This window comes from Chelonoidis abingdonii, chromosome 1, assembly GCF_003597395.2.
Source record: "Chelonoidis abingdonii isolate Lonesome George chromosome 1, CheloAbing_2.0, whole genome shotgun sequence".
Classification (NCBI taxonomy): Eukaryota; Metazoa; Chordata; order Testudines; family Testudinidae; genus Chelonoidis; species Chelonoidis abingdonii.
In genome coordinates, this window is record NC_133769.1 from 216999959 (window position 1) to 217013680 (window position 13722).

Genomic DNA, 13722 nt, shown 5'->3' on the forward strand with positions numbered 1-13722 from the left:
GAGATGTCCCTTCTCAGCATGGCTTGTTGAGGGTGAGGGATAGCTCAGTGCTTTGAGCATTGGTCTGCTAAATGCAGGGTTGTGAGTTCAGCCCCTGAGAGGGCCATTTAGGGGTCTGGGGCCAAAAAAAAAAAACAACAAAAAAGTTGGGGATTGGTCCTGCTTTGAGCAGGGGGTTGGACTAGATGACCTTTTGAGGTCCTTCCAACCCTGATATTCTATGAAAAACAGTGGTGAAAATGATCACGTCTTTTCATATATGCTGCTGATGTATGAACTTGAGTAAAAGAACCTGGGACAGACTGATAATATCATGAAGAAACCTTATGCTATTAGTTTAAACCCTGCTGAGTTAGGGTTAATATCTTAGGAGACCATTTTGTTAAAAATGTACTAGTGTATGTGTTGTTGTGGAATTATAGGTACCTTCTCTAGTAGGAGAGATGTGCTAATATACTTTCTCTGTTATCAGCCCTTTGAGTCCCCCTTACCTCAGAGAGAGACCCATATTAGTTCAAACTGGATTCTCTAGGGACCAACAGACATTATATAAATAGCCTGGTTTTAAACTGGCTCCAGGCCTTCTTTCTGGCCCAGCAAATGGGACAGGACCCTGGATCGATGGAGGGCACCAGGCCTTAGGGTAGGGTTGGAAGGAATGGGTCAACTACGGCCACATAAGACTGTGTGCTAGTTCTGAGTTGAAACTGTGGTGAACTTGTGACCAAAAGAGAAACTCTTGGGTTAGGTGTTGAAGGACTGCTCCTGCGAGAGCCCATATTAAAGGTGGGATGATGATGTCTGGTAAACTCATTAGCATGTTTTTAGATTTCTTTATTGTATCTTTACACCCTCCCCAATCCTGGTACAAAAGTGGTTGAGAAAACTTATTCTCCTTGATTGGCATTGCTACATCATGAGGTCCTTACTCACTAGGATCTCATAGAAGCCATAACTTTGAGGATCAGGACAGTACAGGGATGTGTCAGCTTCATGTCATGCTTCAACTTTCTCTAAGATAAACAGTATGAAAACTGCTTCATGGGTCCTCTGTGGATTGAAAGAAGCTGATTAAGGGGGTCAGCGCCTTTCTGCTGCATATTCCCAGGAAAAATCTGTGCACATATTTCTGGAATCTGAAGGTAGACTTCTTAGGTATCTGTTCTTTGATTTTATTTCCCCTCCCCCCCCCACAGAGGGCCATACTTCTGAATACTTCCAATATCATTAACTTCTGGTGATTCTGAAATGGAGTGGTCCTGGTCTTCTGAAGTACCAGAACAACGTGCTTTAATGTAAAACTATTTGGTAATCTAGTAATAAAGATATTGGTCAAACTGATGGACCACAGGCCAGATGCTGCCCATGGGCCTATTTTTCTGGCCCCCAAATGCATCCACCCGCACAGGAGACCGCTCTACAATATGATGTATTCTGTATGGCGTGACCTTGCATGAACACCAGACATGCAAGGTCATGCTGCATGGAGGATGCCATTTTATTCCTGTATGTGATTTGCGGAGGTGCCATACAAGTACACATGCAGCCTGTATCACTAGGAAGATTGGCCCATCCTTAGGACAATTGAGACATTGGTAGAAAAAATCATCACATCCTTCTTGCCATAGATTCCAATATTAAAGACAGCATGAGAAGGAAAACATTTTAGAAATGGAAATATGAATTTTCTTTCATTCTAAGCTCTAAGTATGTTCTTGCTTTTGCCAAAGTAACTAGTAAATGTAATTCTTTAACTCAAACTTTCTTTCATTAATATTTAGCAAGTTGAGTAACCACAAGTTACCACGAATTCCTTATAATTAGAATGAAATTTCAGTTTGATTTCAAGGTTGAAAGTAAGAATCCACAAGGAAATAAATCTTGCCCATGGTGTTGCTTTTCAGAGATGACTACGTTAGGTTTATTATCTTCCAATGGTAAGAAATTATCTCAGTTGTTTTGAGACAGTTGTAAAACCTAGAGCTACTCATTTGCTTGAGTTTTCTGTTTCTGATAATATAAAGTGGATGTTTCTGAAATTATTTAAATACATTCCTCTATTTCTTCTAAGAAATCTGCCAGAAACATTTATTGTAGCTTTGAGGAGTATTGATTGGGGAAGGGAGGAACATATCTGTAGGTACCATATCTTTGATATTTATTTCAGTGATTAAATGGAGTTTGAGTATTATTGGATTTGTTTTTTTATTACCAAAAGGAAATGAAAATCAATCATCATTTATCCCTATGGTGGATCTGAATCAGAAGACAGTTTAGTATGAACCAAACACCTTGCTAACTTGAAGAAATCAGTTTGGCTGTTGTCAAGAAAAACGTATCTTTGCACTATAATGTGGTGGTTTGCCCAAAAGTTTCTCAAAATATATCCATCTATGCTCCATTCTTCTCTGCTTTTTCATTTTCTTGAGTAGGGCTGTTCAAAACTCAGTGGTCATTTTCAGTCTCCTGAAATATACTTGGCTTTTTTAAGGATCAGTTCAAATACTTGTGCCTGTATATTAAGCTACCACACTACGTGGGTCTTCCTGACTGCAAATTTCACTGTGCCGACCAAGGCCCAGGAGTGTTCCTAAGTGATGAAAATTTAGTTCCATTGCAAAAACTAGATCCAACGTAAGTATCTTTGTACTCGTGTAACTAACTGGTAAAATATATGAATGTCATGGTGCCAAAAAAACAAAACAAAATAAACCCTTCTGATAAACAAATGAAAGGACTCTTCTACCTCATAGTCATTTTTAAGACCTATGTGGAGAGTTGTTTATTTCTATTTTTAAATACTTGGGAGCCAAGTTAGTATCTAGCTAGAGTAACTAGATGCATTTTTAAAATGCAGACTTCCCCGAAATAAATATGGCCATTGCTTATTGTTTACTTGTTGTATACAGAAAAGATAACTAAATCTCACTTTGTGAATGACTCTGTCTCCGTGCTCTAATACCATAATTGTATGCGTTATTCTGGGTGAAACCAGACAATTACTACGTTCTCGAATGCACTGACACAGGAAACTGATAAAAGACATAAACACTGTATCACCTGTAGGTGAACATTTCTCACAACCTCTATAGGTGAGCTATCAATCCTCATCCTTAAAGGAAATCTGCACAACACATTCAAAAGTGCCTGAGATCTTACATTCATTACTCTGTTAGACATCAGAAATCAAGTAATCTTGTTTTGGTTTAAATTAATAAAAAATACTTAATTTTTTAAAAAATATATTGCCAGGGCAAACTTACTTTTTCTTCTTGTTGAGTCATTTACACATTTAGGACTCAGCAAAAAACAAAACAAAACTGTTCCTCTGTGTTCTCAAGAAAAATGTCTTACCATGGAAAAGTTGTATTTATTAAATACTTCTTTGCATATTCCCTGGAAAAGGTGAGCTGCACAGTTTGATGAAAGCTTGCTTTGGTGCATAGATTTTTTTTCTTTTTGTAATACAAATGTACTTAAATACCACTTGTAATACTTCTGGCAGGTGAGCAATCTTCCACCAAAGTCTTCTGACAGCAGTTTCATCATAATATAGAGAACATGGAACCTTTAGGTCATTCATAACCATCTTTAAGCTCCACAATCTGCCTTTAATGGAACTACAATGACATATAGTACATTCTGGTAAAATATTGTTTGAATAATGTACAGATCAGGATTGTAATAATGTCTCCTGTCGCTCATCCATTTTATTCTGGCTTACAGTTCCAAATTCACCACCAAAACTGGTATGATTACGTCACTCAGAGGAGGAGGCTAAATGTGGGTGATACGGTTTCTGGTGGTAGGCCAGACAAAGTGTGTGCATCCTTTGAGTAGCTTGGAGGAGAGATTCCCTTTGTGACAGTTGCAGTGGCAGGGTCAGAGGATCTGCTGCTGTATCATTCCTCTCTTCTTCCACCTCAAGTGGGTTAGACATTAGAGGTATACAGAGCTTTTTCTGCCATGGAACAGAGCTGCTTCTGGGTCTTGGTGAGAGAATGACCTTTTAATACCACTAAGACTCTCCTCAGTACCCAATCAAACCACTCAGGATGGGCCTTGGGCTGAAGAGTTAGTCCATAGTCAGAATATCTGTTGAGAACAGAGTAATTCAGAATTTGCTTAAATATCTAAAAAGTTAAGTTTTGTTAGGAAAATGATTTCTTTTACTGTAGAATCACTTAGATACCCCTTTCCTTCAAGCAGTTAGGACTGACTGAATTACTGTCTTTCTTGGAATTTGGCTGAAGCCAAATAATTCCTGTAGCCAAGTGGCCATCCATGGTTATTAACTTTTTTTAAGGTTCGCTAAGCATATTCTCTGTCAGCATCAGACTCTTAGGGTATGTCTACACTACGGGATTATTCCGATTTTACAGAAACCGGTTTTTTAAAATAGATTGTATAAAGTCGACTGCACGTGGCCACACTAAGCACATTAATTTGGCGGTGTGCATCCATGTACTGATGCTTGTGTCGATTTCCTGAGTGTTGCACTGTGAGTAGCTATCCCATAGCTATCCCATAGTTCCCGCAGTCTCCCCCGCCCCTTGGAATTCTGGGTTGAGATCCCAGTGCCTGATGAGGCAAAAAAAATTGTCGTGGGTGGTTCTGGGTACAGCCTCATCCCTCCTCCGTGAAAGCAGCAGACAACCATTTCGCGCCTTTTTTCCTGAGTGAACTGTGCAAACACCATAGCACAGCAAGCATGGACCCTGCTCAGATCAAGACCGGCAATCATGGACGTTGTAAAACACCTCGCACATGTCTCGTGCAGTCTATGCTGAACCAGACCTGCAAAACCAGGCGAGGAGGAGGGCGGTACGGCAGTGCAGTGACGAGAGTATGAAGGATATGGACACAGAATGTCTCTCAAGTGAGACCCTAGAATTGCATGCAGCTCAAGCATAGAAGCGGCATGTTCACCCTGCCCGGACCTTACCATTTGCATCTTTGGTTCTGGTAGGCTTATTTGAATCCCTTTAACTTTCACGACGGCACTGCACTGAGTCCCCGGTGCGGACGCTCTCTTGCATCATGGCTGGAAATTTTTCAATGTTTTTCTTTTCATCTTTTGGAACGGAGTTCTTTAGCACGAATCCTCACACCCATAAGCGATCAGATCCAGTACCGTCCATGTCAGTCCATGCTGGGACTCTTTTTCGATTCTCAGGAGACTGCATTGTTACCTGTGCTGATGAGCTCTGTGTGGTCACCTGTGCTGGTGAGCTCTCCATGCTGGCCAAACAGGAAATGAAATTCAAAAGTTTGCGGGGCTTTTCCTGTCTCCCTGGCCAGTGCATCCAAGTTCAGATGGCTTCCCAGAGTGGTCACAATGGTGCACTGTGGGATACTGCCCGGAGGCCAATACCGTCGATTTGCGGCCACACTAACCCTAATCCGACATGGCAATACCAATTTCAGCGCTACTCTTCTCTTCGGGGAGGAGTACAGAAACTGGTTTAAAGAGCCCTTTATATCAATATATAGGGCCTCATTGTGTGGATGGGTGCAGGGTTAAATCAGTTTAACGCTGCTAAATTTGGTTTAAACGCATAGTGTAGACCAGGCCTTAGTCTCAGGGTTGTAAGTAACTTTCAGAAGAATTTTGTGATAATATAGGAAACGTGCCCTTTAATGTTCTTTATCTGAAAAATGACCGATTACACTGTCTTGTAGATCTGAAAAGAGTATATTTGAGAATTCAGTCATTTGGAAAATCAGGCACATGTTTTGAATCTTTCAAGGAGATCAGACTTAGTATGAAGGTGGTAGAACATGCCAAAGGTAGATGAATATTTTCCTTTCTATAAACATCCAATGTAAATGACTCTAACTGCATTTTGGTCTTAGATTAGTGTTACAGTGAAACTAATGGTATATTAGATCCACATTATGTTTAGTGATCATATCAAACAAGCGATCTCAAACATTATCTTAGTTTGGACCTCATCTTAATAGAGAGATTGTCTAGTAGACCACTTTCCATTCTTTCTGTATGCAATCATTCCCATCACAATTGCTTATATGGGAAATTAATATTAGGAAATCATAAGTTTATTTTAATACATCTTGGTAGGAAGTGAGCTAGCACAAAGTTACTAGCCTGAACTCAATGGACTACTAGTAAGTGCTCTGCAGGCCACAGTCTGAGAACTGCTTCTGTAGAAGATAGTGTGTTTTTACTTGCTGCTAGTGGCAGATTTGTATAATCAGGTTCAGACTACAATTGGGCAAAGGAGGGATTAGATGCCCAAGAGTCACTCACAGTATAGTTGTGGAACAATGATGCTCCATGACTCACAGATGATGGCACCAGGCTTCCTAAAGGGGGTGGGGCGGCTCACTTCTACAATGGCCAGAGTGCTGTACCTATTGGGTATCCGGGAAGTGGGTGGGCGAAAGCCCGCCCACTGCTAAAGGATCCCCCTCCTGCCTCAGGGGAGGATCTACAGGATCTCAGAACCCAGTTGATTTCGGGGGACAACTAATAAAAGAACAGAGTGCTGTAGGAAGTATTTTGGCTTAGTCAGAATTCTTTGTGGAGTTCTGGCAACAGTGCAGCCTCTCTTAATACCTTCCAAGACCTCTGCTCTGTACTGGGCAGTGCCTAAAAGACATAATCCATCCCACAGTGTAAGCATTAATTTATTTCCCTAGGAAACTAACTTGTTATGACCTTACAACAATTAATTGAAGGTAAATGCTTATTTAAATTGAGGGGGTAATACAAAAGTACAATGATTGTCGGTTCAGTGTATGTAAACAGGAGAGTTTCCACTTTCATTGGAAAGTAAAATTCTTGATCTTCGTGCAGGGTGTTCAAGATTCCCTATACATCTGTCTGGGGATCTACTAGTTTCTGAGTTACTTAAATTAAAATAAAATAAGTCCATTGACATCTGTGTTCCCTCTTCTGCAGACAAAGTGATATAGTTACGACTTGATCCTGAAAACTGTTACTCGCATAAATAGTAGCACTGATTTTAATGGACTAATCTTGTGAGCAAATATTTGCAAGATTAAATCCTAGTGGTAGAAATGTAGATGGCCACGATTCAGGGGTGGGTAGATATACTCAAATATCTCAACACTGAAGGGCATCAGTGAGCAATCAATGTTCATACTAAAAAAACTAGTATTCATACAAATTCACAGAAGTGGCAGCAAGATTTTATTTTTTAAAAAAAGGTCAAGAGCTATGGAAATTCTTAGGTAAGTCCAAAGTCTGTCTACTGTTTAGTCTCTGCTTCCATGTGAGTTTCTTGGGATTCCTCTGCTTCTGAAAGCTTTTCATCATTTTCCAAAGTTTGCTGAAGTTCATGGATGGTACTCAGAAGCACATGGAACTACTTTCGTCTCAACTCCAGCTTATCTTCAGCATTTTCTTTAATATGAGAAAGATGTTGAAGTTCTTTTCTCAAAGCTTCTAACTGCTTTAATGTTTCATGTCTGTCTGTCTGGTGCTGTATTACTTTAGCCAATGCATCATATTCTTGGAGATTTTTTCGTATTCTTTTTGCTTGCAGGATCTGCTTTTTGCATTCAGCAATTTTCTCGTGCTGCAGCTATACTATTTTCTATGTCTTTGTAGATTTTCATACTGTGCACTTGGAAAAGCAATTGCTGGGCTAAAGACTCCACATTTTGGTGTATTCTTTTAATAAATGGGCTTATGCAGGAAAACAATAGTATTTCTGTAGTATTTGTATTTCTGTGAGAATGCTGTTCTTGTAAGATCCAGACTGATTTTATTGTTGCTTAAAAAATCAGTATATATTCTTTACTTTTGGATAGCATATAACATTTAATTAAAAATACCATAACCATTGAGGGAAAATGTTTTACTCTCCATAGGAATGGCCCTGTGCCTTCCCCATCTCTGGGATGGGGCCACAGAGTGGGAGAGATTTGATCAGACCAGCAGGAGGATGACCAACTCCTGGGAGGAGGCGGAGGGGGAGAGCCCATGCTGTAGCCTAATTCCTCCTTGCACCTCGGAGTGCATGTGGGAATGTGCCTAGGGGAGGATCTTATCCGTTTCCCATTGGCCAATTGGGGGAGGAGGGGAGCCGATTGTTTCTCACAGCCCTCCCTCTCAATTTAAAGCTTTCCCAGTTACTATCTAGCTACTATTGTTGCCCTGCTTCACTCGTCCTGCTATACAATTATATTGAATTACTTTTCCAGAATGCTGTGGGTTTGACCGATTTTGCCAGTTTTGGGGATCAGGAAGGAATTACTTTCCATCAAGACAGATTGGCAAGGAGGGATTTTTTACCTTCCTTGCAGCACCGTGGAGGCAGAGTTAAGGTTAAAAAAATAATAGGGCCAGTTCCTAAAGGAGACGGACCCTGGATTTGGCTGGTGGATCTTTCACCTGTCAGGAACAGGGGAGACCTGAAGTCTTCACAGATGGGTGCTGGGGGGGGGAGGAGGACAAGACGATTCAGAAGTGAGCTGAGTCCTTGCAGTTAGTCTGAAGAGGGTCTACTTTGAATTACAGATAGTGCTAATAGCATGGTTTATTTTATTAAGATTGCCCAGTGCTTCCCATAAGACCCTTTTATACAGTTGCCAGACCATTTGGGCTGAATTTTTCCATTCCCACCACGTTTTTTTTTTTAATTTAAGCCAATACTGTTCAGCTGTTCCTGAGAACGAGGCTAAGGCTAAGGAAACATTTTGGTTTTGAATGATAAAAATATTTTGGCGACCTTTTCTTTGGAAAGTTCTAATGCTCCGATGCTTTGGAGCAGGGACTTGAAATTTGATAGAGGCTGGCCTTTGTGTCAGGGATATGCCTTTTGCCATAACCATGAAAATCTGCCCAATGTGGCCATGTTATAAGCCTTTAAAACTGCAGTTTGTGCATACAAAGTAGAGACTTCTTAGAGTAGCAGAGGAATTCTCCAAGGATTTTATCCTGGGCATGCTCAAGATTTCACATCTCCTAGTGCCAACCATACTGCGCATGCGCCGTCCGCACAAAGTAGCTGAGCATGATCCATCCCTTCACATATACATATGGGCCATCCTCCCAGAGCAACTGAGCATGCTCTATCACTTCACAGGTCTGACATGTGACAGGACTGTGCGTGCTTCATCCCTACAGAACAGTAAAGCTCAGGAAAGGCCTGCAGAGGCATAGATGGATTTTTCTTGTAATGGCTGTACCCAGCTGCTTGGGGCTGTGGTGGGTTTGGGCACCAGAACAGATAGGAGGGACCTTCTTTCTCCTGTGCTCTTTGGCACCCCCACCTCCCGGCTGACACATGGGAAGTATGAAGGAGGAAGCCTTTTCCCTCAGCAAAGATTATTTTGCTTTTAATATTATTTTCCCCACGCTGAAAAAGAGCTAGGGTCATGGTAGGTAATCAGCTGAAAATGAGCTCCCAGTGTAGTGATGTGACCAAAAGGGCTAATGAATCCTGGGATGCATAAACAGGAATACTGAATGTGTAAATGTGAGTGTAAAGTAGGAATAGGAAGGCTATATTATTACCTCTGTGTTTGACACTGGTGTGACCCCCACTAGAATGCTGTGTCAGTTCTGGTGTTCACAATTCAAGAAAGATGTTGATAAATGGAAGAGGGTACAGAGAAGAGACATGAGAATGATTAAAGGATTGGAAAATGTGCCTTATAGTGTTAGGCTGTAGGAGCTGAGTATGTTTATCCTAACAAAGAGAACATTAAAGGGATGACTTCATCACAGTCTGTTGAGTACCTGCATGGGGGAACAAAGTTAAATGGTAGGCTCTTCAGTCTGACAGAGAAAGGTATAACATGGTTAAATGGTTGGAAGTTGAAGCTAAACAAATTCAGATTGGAAACAAGGTGCAAAATTTTGACATTGAGGATAATTAACGTTTAGAACAAATTATTGGTGGTGGTGGATGTTGTCACTGGCAACTTTTAAATCAAGATAGGATATTATATTCAAATTGGCTGTCCTTAAAACAGGAATTAATTCAGGGAAGTTTTGTGGCCTGTGCTATGCAGAAGGTCAGACTAGATGATCAAAGTGGTCCCTTCTGATCTTATAAACTAAGAATTTTTGTTTCTTCATTATATGATGAAGAGTGTGAAAAGTTCATGCAGACACTTGGTGTAAGAGTTTTAGCTTTCTGTAAATAATGACCTATTTAAAGTCTCTGAGCAATAAAGACTTAACTTGATCTGCATTTCTTGTCATTTGAATTTATATTTTTCTCAAAACGAACATATTGAGGGGGTAATGATACCAACTTCCATTTGTAACGGGCTCTGTAAGAGATAGGTGGTGTTGTATTATCATGTAGTAACTTTAATTTTACAGAAATTTGTAACTTTAAAAATGTTTCTGTAGAAATAATTAGTATGACTTTGGTTAGGAAATTGTAAAAGGTAAATGTTAAATAAAAGTTGGCTTATTATAAAACTACTTAAGAAATGTATTTCTCCAATCACTGAGATTTATTTATTTTTTCTGTTATTCCCTTTCTAGTCAAATGAATGCTTGTTTTCCACTAAACTAGAGGAGAAAGGTGCACAATAACTTTCTTCTTTTCATTGTACAGTTCATGAGTTTTCTTACTAGACTCTATCGTTGATCCTCTTGACATTTTCATATGCTGAGAAAACATTCATATTCAAGATGGTAATGAAATTGTTCATATCAGTTATGCAACTAACTCAAAACTTTTTTTAAAAAAAGAGTAATTTTAAAACAAGTGTGCACATTAATGAGGTATTTTACATGTCAAATTCTGTATCTTAATAAATCACTATCAGTTATACACACGAGACTAGATTAAATATCTGGTGATTGTTGATCTTTTTTTCTTGTTTAAAATTAGGCCACCGACATCTGTGATCCAAACCCAGTCATGATGCTTATGCTCTGCGTCTATTTGTATGAAAGGCTCCCTCAGTATTTACCCAAGAAGACTGTTGAATTTACTGGAGCTCTCCACGCTACTGTTGTTAGACAGGTACCGATATATCTGGATTTAGGTCTGAATCACTCCCAGCACTAAAACTTACCATTTATGTAGAATATATATTACACATACATAAAACACACATTTTTGTATTAATGGATCGCATTCCCCTCTGCTACTCAATACAGAGATTATTGAGTATGACTATACATGTTCAGTGTAACATAGAATATTCCCTTTAGCTACAAATAAAGGAGGAAGAATGGCCCCTTTTTTCTTTTCCTCAGATTTGGGGTCCTGACTTCCACAGCTGTTTCCTCCACTGATTTCAATTAGTGCAGGAGCTTCTGGGATCAGAGAGAGAAGGAACTGGAGAGTAGCTGCTGATGTGGGGTTACAGTGCTTGCAGGATCCAATGGGAGCAATACCACTAGAAGAAACAGTGGTTGAAAGATCTGGGGGAAGAGAGTCTGCTCTCTCACTGGAAATATGTGATCTGCATAGTTCTGTATGGATTTCCTTACAGATCCAAAAGAATGGCACAAAACACTGGAATATATTGATATATGTTTAAAGGATTTTATTCCAGGGTTAGAGTCTGATTACTTTATTTGTAGCTTAAAGGGAATATTCTATGTTATACTGAACATGTGTGCCCCCAAACACTGAGCGATGGATGCATGTTTCAATTCTAAAAGTAAATAAGTAAAAGTAGAATAACTTTTATTGATTGTTGTAATAGGTGCGTCTGAAAAACCCTAGCTTTAAACCTTTGGTGTACAACGCTACAATTGTAGGAAGAGAGTCTGCTGATTTCTTATTGTCTAAAGGAAACACTGTCGTCATTGCCTCAAAGTAAGTAGCCATCTGTTTAGTTTTATTGAATGTGACGTCCTGATAGATTTAGCAATGCATAAGTATAAAAGTTTGTAGAGGAACAATAGAATGCGTTCACTTATAAACACAGACAGAAAAACAGCATAAGGATCAAATTCTGTTCCTTGTGAAATTGGTCTGAATCCAGAGTAACTCATCAGTGGCATATTTACAGATTAGCTCAACAGAACTCAGAGTACGTATCTTCAGTCATTGCAGGGAACGCCTCTCTCCTGGTAAATGTTTTTGTGCCCATCATGATGAAAGATTTAAGCTTGAGCTGGATCTACTGTTCTAAAGCTTTTTTTTTCCTTCTTCTTCTGTCAGCTAGAGCTAACTTAGCAAGTCCATCCACCTTTTTGACGTTAACACATTAGGTTAGATTGTGCACCTAAGAATCATTTCTAATAGGCTGTTTAGTTTTGATTTCTCATTGTTATACTCGATCAAGATTGAAAGGTTAAGAGGACATGTCAAGGCTTTAATGCGATTAACTAACCTCTTCGCAGTTCCACCAGATGAGAATTGTAAAGCTGCAACATGTCATTCTTTCTATACCCTAAATTTCTGAAACTTAACTGACGTAAGGGTCACAAGGGGATGTAAAATGTTTGGAAACTGTTGTTGCAATGGATATTTACTAACTGAAAACCCAAATTCTATGACTAGCACAGTAGTTCTCAAACTTTTGTACTGGTGACCCCTTTCACATAGCAAGCCTCTTGAGTGCAACCCCCTTTATAAATTAAAAACACTTTTAAGTATATTTAATACTATTATAAATGCTGGATGTAAAGCACGGTTTGGGATGGAGGCTGACAGCTTGCAACCCCCTGAGGGGTCCTGACCCCCAGTTTGAGAACCCCTGGTCTAGCATGTATCGTGCTTCCTCTGTGTTTGATTGTTGAGTATTCTGTACTTTGTGTATGTGATTGGTCGTATGTCTGGGTACAGGTCTTTCACTGTATGTAGCTTAACTGCAAAATACCAGATGTGAGGAGTAGTCCCGCTAGAAGTAAGCGATGCTGGATCCTCTGGACAATTGAAGTGCAGGTGCAATGAATCCATGTATGGAAAGCAAAAGTCACAGTTCGTAGGAAAATAAACTATTCAAGCTGGTAGAAGGAGTTAATATAGAAAGTATTGCTAATGAAGACAGTTTCTTTTAAAAATTCAAAGAAGGGTCAGCATAAATACAGTGTTCTGTTAAGATGATCAAAAAATTATATTAAATAACACCCCTATTATAAATATATACGAAAGTATAAATGAGTAATGCTGTGTTGTTACTGATTGGCATTGGTGAAACCTAGTGGGATTATTTCCATGACTGGAATGTTAAAATCACTGGTAATAACCTATTCAGGAAGGATAGAGGGCATAAAAGAGGTGGGGAATGGCATTCTGTGTTAAAGATACCATCACCTGCTTCACAGTTATTGATAACTCAAAACCACAGATCTTGACTATATATGAATCAGTGTGCTAACTATTAAAGCCCAGGAAAGGGTACTGGCAGGACTCTGTTACAGATCTCAGGATCTGTTACTCCTTAATTACCTGTATGTAACGTGTGGAAAGAAGAATTGTGTTTCAGAGAGACATGCGGCCAATAGAAAAAATCATTAGCGTTTCTAGAAGTTATAAATGATGGCGTGAGTAGGAATGGGGAGGTGATTTTTTTCTTCTTCTGTGTAAAGCATTGATAAGACCAATGCTGGAATACTGCGTACAGTTTTGGTGTCCATGTTCTAAAAAGGGATGTTTAATAAGTGGGGAGAATGAAGAAAAGAGCTACAAAAATGATTCAAAGGCTGAAGAAAATGACTTTTACTGAGAGACTTAGAGCTCAATCTGTTTAGTTTATCAAAAAGAAGAGGTGGCTTATTTACAATCTACAAATACTCAGGTGAGTATT

The 13722-nt window shown here is 39.5% G+C and overlaps 1 protein-coding gene across 3 annotated transcripts in view; it reads left to right on the plus strand.

Annotated features, from left to right (window-relative positions):
• The window catches only part of CFAP47 (cilia and flagella associated protein 47), a 761390-nt gene that overhangs the window by 264829 nt on the left and 482839 nt on the right, over window positions 1–13722 (plus strand). For all 3 annotated transcript variants that reach the window (XM_032799255.2, XM_075059737.1, XM_075059740.1), the window contains exons 36-37: window positions 10845–10979; window positions 11671–11783. In XM_032799255.2, the coding sequence (XP_032655146.1) occupies window positions 10845–10979; window positions 11671–11783 (248 nt within the window). The remainder of the gene's footprint in view (window positions 1–10844; window positions 10980–11670; window positions 11784–13722) is intronic.